The 23,550-nt window shown below is 41.0% G+C and overlaps 1 protein-coding gene across 1 annotated transcript in view; it reads left to right on the top strand.

The window, feature by feature from the left end:
* Piezo2 (piezo type mechanosensitive ion channel component 2) overlaps positions 1–23,550 on the top strand; it is a 345,375-nt gene that overhangs the window by 174,905 nt on the left and 146,920 nt on the right. Inside the window, 1 exon segment of the mRNA XM_042055171.1 lies at positions 5,982–6,024. Within this exon segment, the coding sequence (XP_041911105.1) occupies positions 5,982–6,024 (43 nt within the window).

The following is a 23,550-nucleotide window of genomic DNA, read 5'->3' as shown; positions in this document are numbered from 1 at the left end:
CTGTTGATATATATATAACCATTCAACCAGCAGTCGGACACTGTTGTTTTCTGTTACATCTTGAGACTCTAAGGAAAACAGTTACTTTTTTTCTATAGTTTGAGTATGAAATTGGTTAAAAGAATGGCAGATGGCGCACGCCTTTAATCCCAGCACTCGGGAGGCAGAGGCAGGCGGATCTCTGTGAGTTCGAGACCAGCCTGGTCTACAAGAGCTAGTTCCAGGACAGGCTCCAAAGCCACAGAGAAACCCTGTCTCGAAAAACCAAAAAAAAAAAAAAAAAAAAAAAAAAAGAATGGCAGATGAAAAGAATCAGCGAGGAGACATAGTAATGAAGGGAGCTCCCATAGTGGTGTGAAGATAGGGAATTTTGCTTCTCTGCTAGTAGCATTTGTGAAAAAATAAAAGTGCATTAAAATCCTCTCATCACCATGTCTAAGGGGGTCTTGTCTGAGGAAAGAAAGACATGCAGAAGCAGAGTGGTCACTAGAGTGCCCGTGCCTCTCCGCAAATAGTGTTCTCCAGCTTCATATTGATACCCCAGAAAAAACAAAAAAGATGCTCACTCTGCTTCCATCTTGTATGGACCACATGCCTGTATTTGACCTTTTACTGACATTTACTTATGTGCTCGAAACCTTATTGTGCATTTTGAATACTTAACAAAATCAAGGAAACGCACAGGGATGATGAGAGACGGCTGCAACTTGGCTTGGTTTCTGTAGGAGACAGAGAGAATACTAGACTTCGAGCTACATAGTTAGTGAAATTGACGTGCTGAAAACTTCTACGCTTCTAGCATTAATGATCAGATCCAGAGCGCAAGGGGGGGGGGGGGCGGGGCAGAAGACTGAATGCCAGGCTGTAGCTAGATCAAGTGGGAGAGAGAGATAAGAAGGAGAATGAAGAGGAAGCTGCTGCCGCAGCTGAGCACCACACACTGGGTAACAGCTTCTGCTGCCGGGAGCGTGGGCTGTTCAGGGACATGGGGCAGCCTCTGTGGAGAGCCTTCTGCTGCATCATAGCACCGTGAAGCCCATCACGCTGTGAGATGGAATGAGGTAGCAGCTCAAGTCTCTCTTTTTCAGTCGCCACTACTGCCATTAGGAGGACCTCACTTGCACAACCTTATTCATCGTAATAACCTCAAGACCCAAATACTATGAATAATATGAATTTGGGGTTAACTAGGAACATGCGGATTCTGAGACAAGTACCCATGCTGTCAAAGAAGGCAAGACCTGAATACAGTGCCTAAAGTTTGGCAAAGCAGAGTGAAGTTAGCATTAATCTGCACCTCGGTTTTCTCACCTGAGGTAGGATCGAATAATAGTAATGTCTTCACTGAATGTTCAAGGGGATTTGCTTAGCTAACGCATGTAAGTCTAGCACTATGTAAGGGTCTAATGATGTTAGCTGTTTCATTGTTAATGTACAGGCAAACAAATACTGGGGAGGAGGATCAAGGTACTTTTCAGAATTTTTACCCATTTTAAAGAATGTTTCACATTGGAAATTAACATAGCAATTAAAGGCCTAATAAAATGACTCTCTAACCACATTCGTCTATACTCAAAGTTTATCAGTGACTTGTTCAGCCATCATCAGAAAAGCTTCCTCCTGCAGCAGATGGGAACAAATAGAGAGACCCACAGTCAGACAATATGCAGAGAGTGAGAGACCTTAGAACACTCAACCGTGGGTTGTCTCCATCAAATCATATATGGCTAACGGAACCCAGTGGAAGAGGAGGCATAAAGACCAGAGGGGATGGAGGATGCTAAGGAAGCAAAGTCTTCTAAAGACAGCAGGACCGACGATGAGCATACGAACACACAGAGACCATGACAGCATGCACAGGGCCTGCAGGGCTCTAAGCCAGATGGGGTTCCAGTGCTGAGAGAGGAAGCAGACACCAGCCCCCATCCCTAGCCCAGAGGTGCTGAGAGAGGAAGCAGACACCAGCCCCCATCCCTAGCCCAGAGGTTATCTTCAATTCACAACCACTCACAAAAGGAAAACTTAATTTTTCCAACAGAGTCTCGTCCGGCAGGCAAACAGCATTTAAGGGGAAGTCCCATGCCTAGCAGTAGGTGGCCAACACAAAATGAACTCATTTTGTTGTAGTAGTGTTGGAAGTTTTTTCTTTTCTTTTTAACCTTACAGGTCCCTTTTGTTTTTGTGGGTTTTCTGTGTATGCATATGTGTGTGTCTCAGAGTGTGTAAGTGTTTCTTGCAGTTTTTCTTTTGATCTTTTTCCTTGTTTCTAGTCAATTTTGTCCAATTCTGGCTTGTTGTTTTAATTTTATTATTGTTGTTGTTATTTTAGGTGCCTGTTTGTATTCTAATGGAAAAAGAGAGAACAGAAGGAAAGAAAGAAGGAACGAGGAGAGAGAAAGGGAGGGAGGGAGGGAGAGAGGAGGAGAGAGATAGAGAGAAAGAAAGAGAGAAGGAAGGAAAGAAGGATGTGGGTTTGGATGGGTGGGGAAATAGGGAAGATCTAGGAGGAGTTGAATGAGGAGAAACCATAATAAAAATATAATGTATGAAAAAATCTATTAAAAAAATAAAATTTCACCCATAAGGGGCCAGTAAAATGGCTCGGCAGGCAAAAGCAACTGCCACAAGGCCTGATGATCATAGTTCGATCCCTAGCATCCGTGTGTTGGGAGGAGAAAACCAACTCCACAAGTTGCCCACTGACCTCTCCATGTGCACTGTGACATGACACACATACACACCTGCACACACAGGCACACACAGACACACACAAATAAATCAATCTAAGTTTTAAAAACCTAATAATCAGACAGAGCTGTAGGATGAGAATCAAGAGGCAGAACATTCTTCGTATGTAAGGAGCGATTGCAGACGTTACCTTCTGGGAGACAGCATGGCTGTCTTCTCTAGGACTCCCCTCCTGAGAGTCAGCGGGGAGGCACTATGGAGCACTGTCACCCAGGAATACGCAGGTCAGATATTGGGCCTTGCTCCTCAAGTGAATGCCCTTAGACTCCAGCTGGACTCCATCCACGCTCTACCGTCCTCTGCTCTGGATTACAGTTCTTTTGGGCAGGATTTTGGCGCACTAACTAGTGGGCAGCTTTTAAAAGGGAAGAATCACACATATCATGGCTTCTAATTACACCATCCAGATTGAAAAGGAAAAAAAAAAAACGGTTAAAAAATGTCATCCCTTTCTGTATGCTAGGAGTTTCTTTGTGTTGCCTGCCTTCTGCTGGAAAATACAGCCTGTTTTAGACTCTTCTGTGGGTTACAGTGGTCCTCCTTGCCTCTGGGGACATGTTCCAAGACTCCCAGTGGATGCTAAAATGAGAATAGCACAAAGCCTTACAGTTTGTGTGTTTTCCCGTATATACACACTTATGATAAAGTGTTACTTCTACCCGAGACTCGGGAAGGTTAATGACAATAGCAGCTCATAAAATAGAATAATTATGGCAATCTACTGTAATGAAAGTCATTTAAAACTTGTGAGCCGTTTACTTCTGGAATTTTCCATTTAATATTTCAGACCACAGATGACTGTGGGTTACTGGTACTACAGCACGGAAAACCACAGGTGAGGGACCCCTGCAAATCTCATTTGGAAAGGGTTCAATTGAAGAAGTTGGCCATGCGTTTTTGTTTTCTCTGCTGTTTTTGACATGCGGGGCTGCCCTGGCAAAGGCAAATACTATCAGCTTACTGCCGTGGACCACGGCTGATGGCTTTAAAAGAATTCCTCAGCAGCTGCATAATGAGCTGCCAAAAATATCCTCTGTGCCAAAGGATCTAGGTCTGTCTGTTCCATTTATTGAGAATTTCTTGTTTTTATCCCAACTAAATGCTCACCAAGGACATAAAAACCCAAACCTCTAATGTATTGGGGGCTTAAGGGCAGAAACCAAATTTGAATATATCCAGATCCATTTCTCGCACATGGGGCTGGTGAGCAAGTGCAAACAGCACAAGCGGATGAGCCTGTGATGTGGAAGACATCAAGATTCTGCAGTCCAGGTAGAAGGAATTCTCGGTCTCCATATGGACCAGTGACTTGGCCACATTTCTTTCAAAGAGTACTGACAGCTTGAGCCAAAAACTAGGATTTTTGTCTTGCCTGTTTGATTAAATTTGTATTTTTTTTTTCAGAAATCGCATAGGCCCTATTAGTGAAAGCTAATCATTTCATTTACATTTTAATTTTACCTTGACAATAAGTGAAATCAGTTAGAGAAAAGGTTTTCTTAGAACTAAAAGAAGGAAAAAAATCTGCAAATATATTGGGAAGATCAGGAAAGATGATAGAAATGGGTGAAAATTGAGGTATGTTGGTTCCCAGTGGAAGTAGAAGTCAGGAAGAATAGCATCAAGCCCCTCTCAGCATCACCTCGCTGCTCCCCACGCTTGCTCTGCTCCTGACCGTCAGCTTCACCCTCTGACAGGAGGCATCATTCCCACCTCATAATGTGGTCCAGGTGGCGGCCAGCGCAAGCACCTGGCTTCTACCCACGGATGTTTATTCACTGCTGTCTGATCTGGTAGGACTTCTAGAGTAGATCATTCGCCTCAAAGAATTCCTGAGATAAGGATGCTCCATCATCTTGCATGGCATTCACAGAAAGGAAGATCTTTATTTGCAGGCTGCTTCTCTGGGCTTGGGGCCAAGGGACATTCCTGGCCTGGTTAGATCTGAGTCGCACTCGCAAAGCCGATTGGAATTCTGCTTGATCCCAGTGATGTCATTCTGGAAAATACCTCTGAATTTGGTTTAAATCCACATGCCATTCATCTCTGAAATCTAGTCTTTCAAATTATCTACAACACTCCATCATGATCAGTCAGCATAGGCCCAGCCTCCTGGTGAAGTACACCTTATGGTCCCTCAAGACTAATTCAGCCTCTCTTGAGATTAGTCCAGACAACTCTGGGGTTTCTTGGTCCCATGTGAGCCCCTGTCCTCTAGGAAGCCCGTCTGTCCCTGGATATCTCTGTGGGAGTTTGAAGATAAAGCATTTGGGGCAGCATTCTCAAGAGTTCTGTACTAGCCCAGTTTCCTCAGACTTTGTGAGCATCTTCTTAGCAGCCTCTGGAGGTTGCAGGTTGAACTCACCACTCTGCTTACAGAATAAGGCACCAGTACATAGCGAGACGCGATCTGTCGTGGCTATCAGCTGGTGCATACACAGCTTACACACCGAATATCAGATGGGGGATGATTTGCCATAGTGACTAAAATATAGATATAAAAATGCCATGAGTTACCACCAACCCTTAACTTCAGCACATGCACAGTATCTGCCGGGATAGTGTTTAACAAAAGCCAGCACTTCTATGGGGCGTGTGGATCCCATCTCTGGTCTTCATGTTTGCATGGCAAATATTTTAAGGATTTATCCATCTTCCCAGATCTCATTACATTATTTTTAATGAGAATAAGACTCACATTTTTTTCTCAACTAGACATACTGCGATGTCTGGAGTGTGGTTGCTTGCCAGCTTCAATATGATGTGATTCCATTTGTCTGATTTTGCTTTTGTAACATTTGTGGCATCTGGAAGAAGAGTAAAGTGGTATTACTAGAAGCTATAGAGGGTGTGTGTGGGGGGGGGAGAGTGGTCAAGTTACAAAATTACAGTTTGATGGAAGAGAAAAACTCTGGTGTTGTATTGCACGGTATTTAACTCAACCGAACAAGAAATTATTGTATATTTCAAAATAGCCATGAGTGAGGATTTTGAATGTTTGCATTTGCGAAGGGCTGATGAATATTTGATGCGATGAATCTAATTATCTTTTTATCACTGTATTATTAATTAAGCATGAAATGAAAAAAAAAAGCCAAGAATGTGCAAAGGCCATCCGCAGACTGGATGTGGGAGTGATGGCTTTGAGGGAAGATGTCATTTCTCAGACATGTGAGGTAGCAAAGGGAAGCTGAGTCCACGAGTGTGCTGACCATGGTCTCTTTACCTTTCAGGCTCAACGTGGGAAAAGACCTTCCGGCAGATTGGCTTTGAAAGGTAAGCCGGGATTAGCACAGCCCACATTTAGCCATTTTCATAACCAGAGTCAAAGACTTACATCTCCTCTCGAGCACCATAGCGGTTTAGTTTTCTGTGATTTCTCTTAGATCGTTACTAAGGATATCAGGGAGGTGAGCCCAAGGATATTTGTCAGAGGGGGGTGGCCAACCCCACACAGAATAAGGAAAGATACAGTGTGGAGTCGCTGCATGAATCTTTCTTTCTTTCTTTCTTTCTTTTTTTTTTTTTTTTTACAAGTTCAAGTATTCTTTATTCAAAGTTGAAAAATGTACCACACTGCATTATTGCAAAAATTCACTGGTACAAAACACTTTGCAGCTGGTGAGAAGGCAATAAAAAGTCGATTTTAAACTCATTACTATAAATTACTGTTACAGTACTTTGCAAATTCAGAATTTCAAACTGCATTTTCTTTTTCTAAATTGCCCACAGTACTCAAGGTTCCTGAAGCTAAGGCAGCTGTTTCAGAGAGGAGGGGAAGAGGTAGTGATGTCAAGGGATTTCCATTTCTCTTTCGATGCCCACATACTTCAGGGCATCAGCCTGGCTGTATCTGTAATCAAAAAACAGCTCTTCACCAAAAGTTATGATGGTGAATGGTGACCACAGGATAGGCATCTTTGCTAAGAGAGCCATCCAGACTGGTGAATCTTTCTTTTGATCCTTCTCTCATGTTATAGAAACTTTCAGGCAAACACGAGGCAGGGAAAATAGCAATGTAGACGTGCTATCTCCATCATTTAGCTTCAGTAAGACTTAGCCATGTTTTCTAGGCTCGATATCTCTTTCTCCCTCTCTCTCTGTCTCTCTCTCTCTCTCCCCCCTCTCTCCCTCTGTACCTCTCCCTCTCCCTTTCTCACTCTCTCTCAAATATATTAAAAACAGTCTTAAGCATTGTGTTCTTTCTTCTGTTTAATGAAATTTTGACATCTGATAAAGCAAAGGACATTTTCTTCCAGAAGTATAATGTCATTACCATCCCTAAGGCTGCAAACAGTAGTGAGTCTTAGGATCACTGAAGGCCCAATCAATATTTAAATTTCCTGATCCCATCAAAAATGTCACTTTTCTTGCTTTGAATAGCTTCTTTATTTAGATCAGTAGCCCACAGCCTTTCCTGGCTTCTTTTTTTCAATACCGACCTTTGAAGAACCTGGATTTGTTAGTTGTCCTAAAGAGAGGATGGATGCTAAGTATTCTGGGTTTTTCCGCTCACTATGTCCTGTAAATTTGAATTAATTTACTTTTAGCATTTGGGAACAATTTCCCATCATCGTCCTGTTCTTACAGATCCATTGAGCTTCATGGTCTCTGTAACAATGAGCTGTTTGATGTCGGCCCATGACCGGCATGGTCATCTGTTCCTCTAATGAACCCTGTATCTCTCTTGAGGAATGGTGTTTTGAAACTACATCTAAACTCTAGAGATGCTCCACAATCCTGGCATATCATAGCCTTTGGGTTCTTCCAGTAGCTGGAGTCAGGAATCATACTTTCTAAGAAAAATAAATGCTGAATTTAGAATATTTCTCAGTCAAGTGTAGCCTCAGGAAGTTTTGTTTTTACTGCTCTGATTATTGACTTTCATCTTTCGTCACTGCAGATATTGACTCTTAAACTTGCTTGTTTCATTTCAAAATGCATATTTTATTTTCAAGATAATACTAACAAGATAGTAACACTCAGATTATGAGATGTACTTTTTATGAGTTTGCACATCTTAATATAATATTCCATTGATGTGTATGATTGAAAGACTATAGACCACTGCTGTTTAAAATTATTCCCTTCTCTTTAAATGGTAATATGGTTTGGTATCATTTCAGTGTTTTAACTTAGCTTTGAATATATAATATTTCCAGTCTTCCACTCTTAGAAATTATCTCAGTTTCTTTTCCTGTGATAAAATGCTTCAACACAAGCAATTCCAGAGAGGAACGATTGGTTCTATCTCACAGTTAAAGGTATAGTCCCTTATGGGGAGGTCAAGGCAGCAAATGCTTGTGGGAACCTGCCACATCAAATCTACCATCACTAAAGAGGAAGATGGAAGATGTGATCAGCGTGCCTTCTCCTTTTCATTCAGGCCACAACTGGAGGCCCAGTGGATGAGGGTATTGCCTGGGTTTTTTCACCTTAGTTAACCAAGTTAAGATAATTACTTATGTGCTTGGTCAGAGATGATTCTTCCAGACGAGCGTGGATTCTGTCAGATTGACAAGTAATACTATCACACACACACACATTAAAACAACAATAACAACAACAACAACCGTGAGTAGCCTTACATACATTTACTTTTTGCCAAATATCTTAAAGATAGACTCACAAGTGCAATAAGGGAGTGAATCCACATGGAATGCTGGCAAATATACCAGATTCTCACCTGTAAGCCAGTGGTGTTACCCCCATCAGCCATATACATAGGTTCCCTTACATCAGAGTAGGTTATCATCCTGAGGTTTATACCATCTTGTAATAAATGTCTCAGTATCCTTTAAATAGCACTTACCTAGGACCAATTTTCAATAAAGAACAAGTTGAGAGTCTTTAGTGTCTCCTGAGCAAAACACTTTGTGGGAGAGCTTCCCCCTAAGATGCTTCCACATGACCTCACAACCGAAGAAAAAGCTTGATCCCTGGACTACAGAACCCCAACTCTTATTCAAGTGATAGATGATTCCATAACAACAGCTACCATGTACCAAACACTTGCCAAATCATTTCTAGTTCATAAAAGAGTATTTGGCAAAGTTATACTGTAATGAAATAGATAGCACACCTCTTAGGGTTTTGTGACCCAAGATTAAAATTTCTGTTGCAACTTCTTAATGTTGCTGTTGGACCAGATTGCAGCTAGAGATAGTGGGTTTGGCTATATCCCAAGAAAATTTTATTTGCAGAAATAGGTAGCTGGCAGGTTTGGATAATAACCATCACTTATGGACTCCCACTATGGACTATGACCTCATAGGTAACAAAGATTCAAATAAACTCTGCATGTTTCTCCATCCAGACACAGACCTCATGTTAACCTGTGTTAATCACTGGGGTTCTTGGTCCTCAACACTAGGGTCTCAAATGTTGTATCTCATAGAATTTGGGGGTAATAGGTCTCTTTTGTTTTCTGTTTTATTTTTCCTATCCCTGAGCCTCTAGATATAGAACCCTGCGCTGCAAGTCTTACTGACTCTTCTCATTTTAATACTATGTTGAATAAGACCAGATGATATAATATCTATACTCCAGTGCCTCCCTAAATCTATATGCTTCCAAATAAAATCACTATTACTATTAGGACACATAACAAGTGGCATGTTTATTTTTGAATTATAATTTCAATCATTGCTTTTAGTGCATATGTTGCAGATCTACTAAAAGTATGTTTGGTAATTTTTCAAGTTTTCAAATGTCATAAAATGCTACTATGTTTTCTTATTTAAGGGAAGGGAGTATTCTGCATATTATATCACATCTTAAAATGAAACAGATGTAAGTCTCTGGAGCTATTGTGCTTGTATAAGTGTGAAGCTGGCCAGCAGGACTGAAAAGTACGACTTTCGTCTTGTCTCTCAAGGTCAACCTGATATTTGCCTTAATTAAAATTCAGATTTCACCTTAAATAAAGCTTCAGATTCTTTGCAATAGTGTTAAGAGAGTTGTTGGCCTTTTCGTGGCTAAGTCATTTTGTGAAGTTTGTTCGTCCATATGTTGGGCAATAGATTATTTTTAAATGAGCACACCTAAAAGGAAGAAGTCATTTGTTGGATGAAGCCTCAAAGCTTCTCCAAGAAGAAGGTAGAGACTTGGTATGTTGCTGGTATGTGGCTGCAAGGAAAACCTATGGGGTCTCTCTGCCTGCCATCCACAGGTAGTTCTTAGTGGGACCATTCAGATATTTCCTTTCTAAATACCTTGTGACAGTACACATGATATATCAGAATAAATATATACCAGGATAGAAAAGTGGTATTTTTTATAGGATTAGGAAATATAAATATTGATTGGGCCTCCAGTGATCCTAAGACTCACTACTGTGAAACCTTAGGAATGGTAACAACACTAAAATGTAAAATGAAATGTCTTTTGCTTCTTCAGAGGTGAATATTGGCCTATGCATAAGAAATAACATAAGGCTTGAGACTTCCTTTAATGTATTTGAGAGAGAGAGAGAGAGAGAGAGAGAGAGAGAGAGAGAGAGAGAGACAGAGACAGAGACAGAGAAACAGAGACAGAGAGGTTTCTCTCTCACCCACCAGTTCCCAAATAACCACTATGAGACTTAATATTAATTACAAACTGGCCTTTTAGCTCAGGCTTATTTTTAACTAGCTCTTACAACTTAAATGATTCCATTTCTATTATTTTACATTTTACCAAGAGGCTCGTGGCTTGTTACCTCACATATTGCTTCCCTGGCAGCTGCTTGTGTCTCTGATTCCACCTTCTTTCTCCCTGTATTCAGTTTGGCTTTCCTGCCTAGAAATATTCTGCCCTGCCATGGGCCAAAGCAGCTTCTTTATTAACCAATGGTAATAAAACATTCACAGCATACAGAGGGGAATCCCACATTATCTCCTCTTATCTGTCTAATTAAAAAGGAAGGTTTTAACTTTGACATAGTAAAATTAATTATAACAAAATGTTTGGGGGCTGGAGAGGTAGCACAGTGGTTAAGAGCACTGGCTGCTCTTCCAGAGGTCCTAAGTTCAATTCCCAGCAACCACATGGTGGCTCACAACCATCTGTAATGAGATCTGGTGCCCTCTTCTGGCCTGCAGGCATACATGCAGACTGAACACTGTATACATAATAAATAAGTAAATCTTAAAAAAAAAAAAAACCCAAAATGCTTATCAAACAAGAATTACAGTTATAGTATTTACTCCATTTGTATTTGGCAAAATTAAAGAAAATATTCTATAATCTATTTTACCATTGTGAGTCTAAAGTTTCATATCTAATTTACCATTTATCATAACTAAAGAAAAGTATACCTATCTAGTCTTCAACTCCATCAAAGACCTTATAAGGATATAATATTACCTAAGAAACCAGAAAGTACATGGAAGTAACTTCCAAAACTCTAGAACTGACAGATAGCTGGCTGCCTGGACAGTCACCCAAAGTTCTCCTGTAATGTTGGGGCATCCATATTCAGCCTATAAGCCTAGAGTTTCTGGCAGATTTCTCAATGAAGTAGGAAATTTGAAACTATTCCATTTTTATTGGTAGTTTGTCAGTCATTTTCTTCTCTGTTCTGCAGAATGTTCGACAGACTCTTTTATGAAGCAGGATCCCTGAAGGACTGTCCCATCTTGTTTTTGCAAATTCAGCAGTCACTTTTGTATTGGTCCTGCATGCCCAGTTTATGCAGCATATTGTCAATCAGTCCAGGGAAGAGCAGTTTATTGCCCAAGTGGCCAGCCTTGGCACATTGAAAACAAATGCCATAAGGAGCCTCTTCAATGCCCTTTCTGACCTTGAAGTAATTGATGCTGCCAGGAGCAGATGTGTCTCATTGTCAAGAAAAGTCAAAGTTCCTAACACATTTTAATGCCATATTCTACAGGTCTTTGAAGTGTTTGAAGATTGCCTATCCATCGGAAGTATATCTGCATATCTATAAAACCTAACTAACATGACTATAAGTTTGACTATAATAGATGACTATTAGTTTGTATTTCTTAACTATATATTGCATTTTAAAATTAACTGTATAAACATAAAACCTTAAACAAGAGTAGAAATAAAGTATAGTGTAGCAAAATTGACCTTAAATTTGTATCAATAAACCAAAATCCATACCAGTGTATTGTGAGATTAACAGTAGTTTTTTGGATTAAAGTACATTTCTATATTATATCCCCCTTTTTTCTTTAGAAACAGATGGACTATGACCATTAACCATTTATGAACAACCCCCTTTAAATGAAAACAAACATTAATAAATAATATTTTGGGAATATGGGCATAGTTTTCTATACTACTTCCTACTGACTGGAGGTGCTGGTAATTTTATGGGGATCCTGAGTAAATTTAAAATTATGGTTAAATACTTGACTGTAGTAGTCTGTGAAGCTACATTGTCTCAGACAGTTGCCTTGAAGCTATTATGGATGTTGGATCACCTGGGCCATCACTCCCATCAGAGACTTTTCAGGGTGTTTTACTTGATCAAACCATTTTATCATAGAAGGAGTCTACAACTTCTCATTTTCTGTGGAAATAAAAGTAGAACTGCTTCTATAAAGCAACATAGTTTCAGATTTATATTTTGAAGTAAAGATATATATATATATATATATATATATATATAACTTAATAGCCCCCATAACCAAATATCTGTTAGCAATTAGCTCATTAACAGTCAAAAATAAAGAAAACACAATAGTACACATAATCTAGATTCTCTGTGTATTTTCCATCTTTACATGGATTATAGTAATTTTTATTACTTTATTTTTTTCTTTAAGGACCTCATCTTATTATCTTTAAATTACTCTTTTGATCTATGACTGTCTCTATCCCTTTCCTCTCTTTCTCAAGCTTATGCATATGTTTTAAATACACTGTGACTTATTTAGAGGTTTGTTTTTTTTCAGAATCTGTCATTATTGTGTCTCTGTAATCATTTTTGACCAGGAGAATTTTAAAATGCTAAGTGGGCATGTCTAGGACCGGCCTGGTGGCTTTGGCTGTTGACTCTGCCTTGCTTGACCTTTCAACATGGCAGAGGTATGTTCACTTCCAGCTCTGGGAGCCATGCTCACTGCCCCAACTCTCAGAAGCAGGACTTAGTAGCCTGCAGGAGTGTTCTTAGGTCCATGGCTGTGCTCTCCAGCCCGCAGCTCAAGTCTAGGGATGGTAGCTAAGAAAACCTCTCTGTTTTGCGATCCTTTTAAGAGACTGTGGGAATCCGCCATGCCACTGTACCTCACACGCCATAGATAGCATTTGGGATAAAGGCCAAAAGGTGATAGAATGCTAGCCAAAAGCACCATAGTCAGATCAGAAAAGGGTCTAAATGTGTTTGCTCCTTCCAAAGCGAGCTGCTGTTTTCATCTGAGAAAAAGATTCATCAGGTAATAGCCTGGAGCCCAGCAACCTGCCCACAGAATGACAGGTTCCTGCTTTCAGGTCAAGCTGTCTGCTGCCTGTTTAAAAATAACAGGCTTTTACTGATCTCTTGCCTATCTTCACTTAAAAAGTCAAAACTTTACTCTCAGTGAATGTGGTTATTGCTCCTAGACTCAGATGACATCATTGTCAACATAATTGTATGTGCTTTATCTGTTGCTTTCTTATGATTGCAGAATGAAACACCTTGTCACTCCAAAGACCAATTGAAAATGTAAAATAATACACCAAAAATAGTTCGCTACAATGAACACATGTTCTCCCAGAATTGTTCACAATGCAGGTAGACATGATTCAAGGGCTTGCTTCCATCTCTGGGGAGACTGCAGCTTCCTGAAGCCTTCTGCCTGGTGTCACGCTTGTTGTACCCACTATAGAGAAATATCCATCTGTTGGGCCCGTCTTAATTATCAATGGGATTGTGGGGTTGTGGGGGCCAGTTACATTCAAACTACGCAGTGGGCTTCAACAGTACCAGAGGAATCTAGCATTTTCTCACCAGTACCTCACAGCACCTTGCTGGATGGTGAGACCATCTGTGCCTGTAGCAGGCCACCCTGGTTATGGAGGGAAGATGTGTCCCTCATTCCTCATGTCTCTGTGCAAAATCACTTCATTCCCCTGACCCTACATCAACACGGCTCTGTTTCTAAGCCTCTTTCCTCCAGCTACCAAGTTGGAAAATAAAAGGAACATCAAAGAGATGCTTGATAAACAAGTGACATTTTAAATAACTATTAGGGTCAGTGACACAGACCCTAATTTCATAGAATCTGCCCTTCTCAAAATATTTTAGTTACTATCAGCTTTGCCTTTGGAGAGCAAGTAAGTCCTTTGAGAACTTAAGGCCAAATTTAAAAGCTTTTTTTCTCTACATTTACAACTTAATAACTGGGTGATGGAATTTACCATCATGTCTTCAGCTGATGGTGTGCACAGTATTTAGAAATAATAAAAATCAGGCCCTAAGGATGGTTTCATGGCATGTTGTTCTGTGCAGACGCAGGAATCGAGAGAAAACCACTGAGGAAAATAAAGATTTGTACTTTCCAAGTGGCTTACTTTCTAAAATTTCAAACTGAGGTCATACATCTGTGAACTTTAATGTATAAAATGAAAGATTCTTTGTGTCAAGGTGGGTATTTCTTCGTCTCGCCTCTCTGAGGAGCCTCCAGAAAAGAAAAAAAAAAAACATGAACCTCAAATCACCTCAATGCTTTAAGCATGTCTACAAAATAAGGAGTGGTCTCAACTGGAGTTTGGCAGCACGGTTTATAAGCCAACAATAATTTTCACACAGAAGTATGTAGTCCAGCCCTTTTCCTTACATAATTCATCCTGTTGGCTGTCTTTCAGTAAAAATGAAAATCACTCTGATGAAAAGAAAGTGTTTGCTGGAGTAACTGTCTTAACCTAACTTCATGCTGCTTTTATTTGTGAGTTCATTACAATAAATGTTGGCCTTCTGGAATAAGGGCCTCTATGTTCTTTCACATTGTGAGTATATAAACATTCCTGAAAAGTTTAGTAGCCTGTTTTAAAATTAGAAAGGTTGTCAAAGTAAGGGGCTAGGGTATGGGTTAGACTGGGGGCTAGGGTAGGGGCCAGAGTAGGGGGCTAGGGCAGGGGCTAGGGTATGATAGGCAGATGGTTCAGTGGGTAAGAATACTTCTCCTCAAGTGTGGGAACTTATAAAGAGCCCCAGCAGGCAGGTACAGCATGGTGGGTAGGTAGGGATGATGTGGAGCAAGCAAATCATGAGCACAAATCATGAGAGCTCAACAATCCCGCATCCTATCTGAAGCACTGAGCTTTGGAATTAGTGAGAGACTCTGTTTAGGAAGGAAATGAGAGAAAGAAAGAGAGAGAGAGAGAGAGAGTGAGAGAGAGAGAGAGAGGAAAGGGAGGAAGAGGGAGGAGAGGGAAAGAAAATATTCTGCTGTTTTCTGTGTATGTGTCCATTTCTGAGTGTGTGGGGAGGGGTGTGTGTGTGTGTGTGTGTGTGTGTGTGTGTGTTGGGTTTTATCTAAAACTTTAGTTTCCAGCTTGTGAAATACTCAGCTCAACCTTCATTCACCCCAGCAGGGTATCACTTAATAGGCATCTGGTAAAATAATCTGTTTCTCTTTAGAGAAAATAAATGTTATCCTTAATTAAAACTTTTCTTTGAAAACATGACTGGGAGAAAGTATCTCCTGGTTTGTGAGCTCTGTCTTTATCAGATTGGGTCCTTGTAGCTCAGGGTCCTGGGGGCCATAAATGGCTGTGGTCAGAACCAAAGCAGGGTTCTGGGTGTTTACACTGGCACCATGATCTGGGCTGGAGATATTCACGTGATGGTTTCGGTTTCACTAGTGGTGTGAACAGACAAGCTGTAGAACATCTCCCTTAGGGAGTTCAAGTCTGGGTGTTAGCACATGCTGGGGGAAAAGCCTGAGATGACAAACCGTCTGTTCCATGTGGGGTAGAGTTGGGGTGTGGGGTCTAGGAAGGGCAGTGTTTGAGAGAGCTCCCTTGATAGGTGCTATCTAGAAGCTCAGAGTTTGTGTTTGTATTGATCTGTGTCCTGTGCATATTCTGAAATCAGATCTTTCATAACTCTCATTAACATAAGGTAGTTTTCCTTTGCCTCTATCAGAGGCACACCTTAGCTAGGGATAGACATTTGACTCAGATAAAATGGCAGCCTCTATGAAGCAGATTTAATAGGAACTGTCAGTTTTCCCTTAAGATCATGGGAAATGCTCCACCACCCCTCAGACATATACTCAGGTTTTCATGCAAGCCTTCCTAAATGTACACAAACTACTTAACAAACAATTACATCATCGGACCTGATTGTGGCTTCCTGCCATAGGTAGTGAGTAGAGGAGACGTAAAGACCTTCTGTGGCTACTAAATGCTGTTTCTTTCCTGTCTTCTCTGCTGCCCATCTCAGCTACTGTTAGGACTTCCAGAGTGTGGGGTTAGCATACCTCCCACCCACCATTTGCAGGGTCAAGCACGGCTCTGAAGACAGACCTGATTTGGGCAGTGAGGGAATGAAGAAAAGACAGAAACAGGCAGAAAGCTGGGATCGGGTGGTCTGGGCTTCTGCTTTGGCTCCCACCACCCAGCTAGGCCTGTTTATTCTAACGAGTGAACAGAGTCAGGGCAGAGAGGTTGTTGCTCACAACTGAATCACGGAGACAGCATTATTGCTAACCCCCCAGTAAACAAAGGGCTTATGGCATGCAGCTGGACACAGGGACTGGTTTAGCCAATCTCAGTAGGCACGCAGTCTCTGTAGGGGAGCAGTCTTCAGGCTGTATACATCCAGCAGGAAGAAAGCTATGGTAGATATTTTAGCATATGCTGTCAACATCCATGTGTGGACCAGAAGGGAAGGCTTTGCCATTTCCTCCTGAGGAGAAGGCTTTTTATGAATCCTTCCATCCTTCCGGGATCCTAGGGTTGTGTCAACACATACATTCACTTGGTACTCCACTCACTTAGGGCTTCCTCTGCTTTCTTCATCCAGCCTAAAAGTCAAGGCCTTCAGGACCATTGCTCTAGAAAATTCTCCTCCCCTTAGCACTTTCTGCTTCCGCTCTATCCTTTCTAGTCCCAGTTTCTGCTGAGAGCACCCAGCCTTCGTGCTGTATTGTAGCATCTTCCTTATATCGGCTCATCCTTAAAGCCTTTCAGAAACATCTCGTGTGTGTGTGTGTGTGTGTGTGTCTGTGTGATTTTTATCAAGACTGATTTTACTATATACATATTTCTATTAAGTAAAGTTGTCACCTCCTTCATAAGTGCTTTGTGCAATATCACAATACAAAGGATATATAAAACAACCTGTAAACCAGACTTTTATGATTTTTTTAATACTCAGAAGTGTGTGTAGAGTTTGAATCAATCTCAGGAAGCATCATCTATACCAGAGAAAAAAATCTTTGTAGGATTTTTATTTTAATAATTTCATGCAAAAAAAAGTAAAAAAAAATAATTTCATGCATGAAGTTAACTTTCACTTTTCCACTCAGATCTCTGTCGACTCAAAAAGTTACAGAAGCCTGGACATTTTAGACTTGGATTTTTCAGACTGATGATGCTCAGCTGCATTGCAGAGGAACAGAACAAAGCCCGACTGTAGCCTGCTCCCCTCAGGATGTACACACAGCATGGTAGAGCCCTCAGACGGATGCAGGCATCCCCTCTCTGCTGTGTGAGCACTGAGAGGCCTGTGAGGACAGCCTACAGAGAGGAGATGGAGAGCACCAATAGATGTGCACACACAAGTGGCACAGGGAAGTTCAAGCATGGAATTAAGATACAGCCGAGCCTCACAGGGCTGCAAAGGGCTTGTACCAGATGCAACAAATGACCTACTTGCTGTAAAGGGAGAAAAGATTGTTTTCACTGGGCCACCATAAGAAATATTTGTGTTTGAAATCCTCTGCACTCTGTTCTGACCAGTTAAGTTTATTTACTTAAAAACTCCACCAAGATAATCGGATTCCGTATGGGGTAGAAGATAATGGCAGTGAATTTACTAAGATTTTTGCTTCGGAACACTAATGGACACAGACCACAATGCAAGGAGACTGAAGAAACCTTGGTCCTCGGAGATATGAAGTTGAGAGCTCAGGCTTTGCCTCAGGCTCCTGGATGTTCACTATCCCTTTTCATAAAACAGGTGTTTAAGCGAGGCAGTGGTGGCACACGCCTTTAATCCCAGCACTTGGGAGGCAGAGGCAGGTGGATCTCTGTGAGTTTGAAGCCAGCCTAGTCTATAAGAGCTAGTTCCAGGACAGGCTCCAAAGCCACAGAGAAACCCTGTCTTGAAAAACCAAAAAAAAAAAAAAATTAAATAAACAAATAAATAACAGTTAAAAAAAACAGGTGTTAAACTTCTCGAGGAAAAATGTTGGTAGGCAGTGTTAATGCTTCTCTGTTTGACTCATCCAGTGTTGCTGGGGCACAAAGTCAGAGTGGCTATTGCCTTTTGACTGGGGGCGGGGGGATGTGGGTATGTTTTCACAGTCATTTGCTTTTGGGGGAACACACACAGCAAAACCAATTTCGTTTGTCATCTGGAAGTTAGGGAAGAAGTTTATAGGGCAGCTGAATCTACTCATTCCCAGTGCAGAGTGCTGAGATCTATTCTTCCTCTGCTTGAGGTAGGCATGGTCACTATTAGTCCAACACCTGGGCTGCTACGCTGCCCTGCCTGATCCTGAATGACACCAAGCAGAAGTGTCTTCTTCCACCTTTGATACAGTCACTTAGTGGGATCACAAAGTCACTGACTTGACCTGTCCATCAAGCCAGAAGGAGCCTGTAGCCCATGGTCCACAAACACCTCAACAGCACATGTTTCTGAGCCAACAAAAGCCATCTGAGGTATCTGAGGGATGAAACGACCATGCAGAAGTAGTAGTTCAGATCCTTTCTCTTGGAGCATCCCAAGAAACTCGCTGTGCTATTAGGTGCATGTAAGACTACAGGGCAGGGTCCCCAGCATTGAACTGAATCACTAAGTAGTACCATGAAGACAAAGCAGAACTGGGCTGGAATCAAGGGGCAGAACTCAGGAAATAGTTTGCGTCTGGTGCCCTGAGAAGGTTTCTGTTTTCACTAGGGAAGAGATGGATAGACAGGGGCTGCAAGAGCAAGTCACAAGATGGGCATGGCTTGACCCGTGTGAGGATGAATGTGGCTGAGAAATGTGACCCAGCTGGAGTAGATAAGGAGTAGACTTTTCTCACATGTGGGCATCAAAGATGAAGGCATATGAACTGCAACAGCCTTGGCGCATCCTAGGAGTGCTTATCTTTTTTACCAGTTTGTGAAAATAACAAATCTTTGTTTAGGAGAAATTCTCCCAATACTTTAGCCACAAACCCATAATTCAGTCCTTTTGCCATTGACCTTGAACTGCTAAAACCATTTCCCCGAATTCCAAGCACAGTGATTCACAAAAGCCGCAGTTCCCACCCCATCCAGCACTGTTAATTTTATCCTTGGCATAAACTTTGTGAGTAGGGAAATCCCCGGAGAGAGAGCCAGCAGCAGCTTCTGTGGAGATGTTGGGAAAGGCTCATGGGCCTCTGGGCTTCATTTCCTTTTGGCAAGTGACTTCTCGATGGTGGCCATAAAGCTGTTCCTATACTTTCTAAAACTTCAGTGTTGCTCTCAACAGGTTCGCATCGCAGCCACGACCGTTCTAAGACCTTGCATTAGCACCGAGGCCGTGTTAGGTTGGGGCCACTGCTGTTGCAGTTCACTGTTCATTTCCGCCTTGTCTCGGGTTTGGCTTTTCTTCCTCTCCCTTCTTACCCTTTCTGTGTGACCTTCTCCATCACTCCAAAGCTGCTCAGCAGAGTTTGGCTTTGGTGGCTTTGTTTTGCTCTGTTCTTCTGTGAGCAGAACAATAGACTTTGGCCTTTATGTTCCTCCACGAACCAGTGTTTTCAGGCTTTCCTGGGGGCTCGGGAAGATCTGCATATTCCCTGGAAATGACAATGTCTCCTGAAAGTGTGTGTGTGTGTGTGTGTGTGTGTTTGTCACAGGGGGATCTCTTTGAACCAAAGCAACTCAGAAGCCAATGTTGCTTTAAACTTCAGGAGTCTAAACCAGAGTGGTTCATATATATATAGTGTGTGTATATATATACATATATATAAAATGTGTGTATACATACATATATATGTATACATATATATATATATATGTATGTATATATATATATATATTGGTTTTTCAAGACAGGGTTTCTCTGTGTAGCTTTGGAACCTGTGCTGGAACTAGCTCTCGTAGACCAGGCTGGCCTCGAACTCACAGAGATCCACCTGCCTCTGCCTCCCGAGTTCTGGGATTAAAGGTGTGTGCCACCACTGCCTGGCTTTTTTTATGCATATTTAAACACAGAACAATCTGGTGAAAACTATTCTTGTGATAATTAACTTAACTCAGCCCCATAGTTGGAAACTGCTCATTAGTTCCCACCTAGCCAGATCCGAAATAATCACACAGAAACTGTATTAATTACAACACTGTTTGGACTATTTGCTTAGGCTTCTTTTGAACTAACTCTTACATCTTAAATTAACCCGTTGCTATTACTCTAAGTATCGCTACAAGACTCATAGTTTACCATTAAGGTTCCAGTGTCTGTCTTTTCTGGCAGCTACATGGCGTCTCTCTGATTCTGCCTTCTTTTCTCCTCTATCTCTGATTGGAATTCCTGCCTTGTTCTATTCTGTGCTGTCATAGGCCCAAAGCAGGTTCTTTATGAACCAATGGTAATAAAACATATTCACAGCATACAGAAGGGAAATCCACATCACAGCTCCATATGCACAACAAAGCATACCCAAATCTCCATGTGGAGCAAAGTAAGCTAAATACAGATCAGATGTGATTACACTGAAACTCTTTGCAAAGCACATGTGACACTTTCCATAAAGATAGGTCCCACAGAGTGACTGGGAAAACCAAGTTTATGAGAAGGTTCTGGAGGAAGGTCCGGTGCTAGAAAATCTCAGCTGCACAGCTTGCAGGAAGGTCACCAGGCTAGACAGCACATCTGCTCCAGCCTTCTGCATGGAAAACAGGCTCTTCATTCCTTCTCTTGAAGGGACAAGGCTTGGTGCTTAACATTTTGTTCTAGGTTCCTCGAGTACCTGTCTGCAGTCACAAAGGCCTCCTTGTCTCCTACAGCGGTCCTCTTCTTGTTTTTTAAAGAGAAAATTGTAGCTCTAATAGAGGCCAAGGTTGAACAAACTGCTTGCGTGACTAGTCTAACTATCACAAGCAAGTACAGCGGAATTATAAGAACAGCTAGCGGAGGAACAAGGAAAGAGGACGCCATCTTAACCACCATGGTCATTCAAAGCTCACTTGAGACGTTTTGTTTCTTATTTTATGCAGATCATCACTTTGACCATCTGTAGTATGAGATAGACCTGACACACTGAAGCAACACATGCCAAGAAATTGTTGACGTCCAAGATTATGCTTGAGGAACAAATAATCTACAGTAGCTCTATTTTCTAAAACTGTGGTCCTCAATTTCCCCTTCCTTTGATTTACTTCTGCTAATATTTTTATCGGCACTATTACTAGTTTTACTAATCATACAGGCCATTTTTGAAATCTCTCTTCGTAGTCCAATAATCACTTCTGGGACTGTTGAAACAAAAGTCATTGGGGCAGAAACCATTAGAATTATGCTATCTATTGCCATTGATTTAGAAAATAACTTCTGGTTTCATTTGGTACATGGTAGTCAAAAAAAAAAAAAAACCCCAATCTTTTTGTATCAGAAGACACCTGTCTATTCCTGAGATTTGAGACAGAAATTTATATGGTGCAGGAGTTGCTCATATACCTTATACACAAATAACAGGATGAAGTAGAGTCCATCTATGCCCATATTCATAGGGCTTCTCCCAATATTTCCGTCAACAGTATTTTTAAAATCACATTGTTTATGCTTTAAATGTAATTATAACCATCCTTATTATAATTCCACTTCTAATCATCCCCTCCTCGCTAGTCAACAACTGCCTTGGGACTGACTTTTTTTTGGGGGGGGGTGGAATGCTACCTATACTGTCCTTCCTGTGGGTTACAAAGGCTTCCGTGGGATAGACTTTAGTAAGTAATACATCAGATATTACTTTCTTCATCTTCATACAACTATAGTTTCCACTACCAGCGCTTTTTAAAGAGTGCTTAATGCTAAAGAACACGTATGCTAAAATCTGTATCATGACATTTGGATTGATCAGATAGATTACTCCAACCAAACTATGCTCCATTCAAGTGACGAATATTTGTGTATCATCCTTTGTTCAGACAACTGGTTCCAAAGAATATAAACAATCCTTAGCATGGCCAAACAACATCCTACTGTGTCATATCACAGATGTGCCTTTTATCCCTCCACCCCCAGCAAAAATCATTTGGATTCTGCGATGACAGGCTGAGAATTAATATGTAATATAGTCAGTAAACATAACAGCATTGTTTTTCAGGCCAGTAGCATAGTGTACTTATCATCCCCCTGAGGTCTTGGTTTAATGAGTTAAAATCTTGGTGTCTCCCTAAGTCATCAGCTTATTCTTCCTCTTGGGACATCTTTTCTTGATGGGTTTGTCATCAGACTTCCGACACTCCATTTGTCCAGTGGTTTCTGGGATGCTGTCCTGGGACTTTGTTCATTTCGTGCAGACAAGTATATCCTCATCCTGACTTTGAAGAACCCCTGGGGCTTTTCATTGACTACTTTACCTAGGCCTTTTCATTTAACATAAACTTTTGGCTGTGTCTCCTTTGGGCAAAAATGTTTGCTTTGGAGCAGCAGAAAATAAAAATAAATAAATAAAAATTCAGAAGCACTATCCTTCAAAGTAAAAAAAAAATAATGGAATCAGGGCTAATGTAGCACAGTATGTGGTTTAGATGAATATATATGGAGCTTTTATTTTTGAAATTTGTCATTTAATTATTTGATCATGTCATTTTACAATAGCTTGACCCTGTGGATTGTAAAGGATATTAGTAATATGATTAATAGTCCAAAAATTGCAGACTTCCCTAAAGTGTTTGCTAGTATAAGCAGGACAATTATTAGTTTTTCATGGTAATGGAAATCTAGAGAAGATGTGTGTAATTAATGAGTCATGGCGTCCGAGGTGGTTCATCTCCATGAGTGGCAGCAACAGTCATATTAGAAAAGTGTCAACTGTTACTTTGAACATCCAAATTCCAAGACATAAGTAAAATTGGTTCATCAAATGGCATTAGATTTTAACCCTCAAGGATCAATCCCCTTTAAAGGACATCTTTAGAATAAGAGCTTATCTATAGATCCTGAGAAACATGCGAATGCTAACTGCCCATTATTAGCTGTGTGAAACAAAAAATCAACCTGCATTTTACCTAATGACACAATGAGTTCTACAGTCTCTAGTGCCGCCCTTTTCTTATCTCTAATAATTAAAATATCAGTGAATATTTTGGTCATAGGCTACTGTTTTATTCCTTTAGCAGCAGCATTAATTATATTTTTAACAGCTTATTATTCATTAGTTATAATTAACTTAGGCACAGATTTTGATACCCTTTACCAGCAACTTCAAAATTCAAATGAAAACTAAATTTGTCCTTATTTTTGATGACAAATCTGACCTACTCAAACTGCCTGCTGGCTTAGGGGAGACAGTTTCAGTCTGTGTGGATACTCTCCCCATGTGGTTGAGAGAGCAAACAGTAACCTACTGCCTCCCTCCAATACTGCATCGTACCCATAACATGTCCCTTTGGAGGTCTGAGAAGTATGCCTTATGAACTACATCTAGTTCTTAGAAATTT

Source organism: Arvicola amphibius, chromosome 5 (genome assembly GCF_903992535.2).
Source record: "Arvicola amphibius chromosome 5, mArvAmp1.2, whole genome shotgun sequence".
Lineage (NCBI taxonomy): Eukaryota > Metazoa > Chordata > Mammalia > Rodentia > Cricetidae > Arvicola > Arvicola amphibius.
The sequence above is the reverse complement of the archived record's forward strand: the minus strand, read 5'-3'. Positions and strand labels throughout refer to the sequence as shown.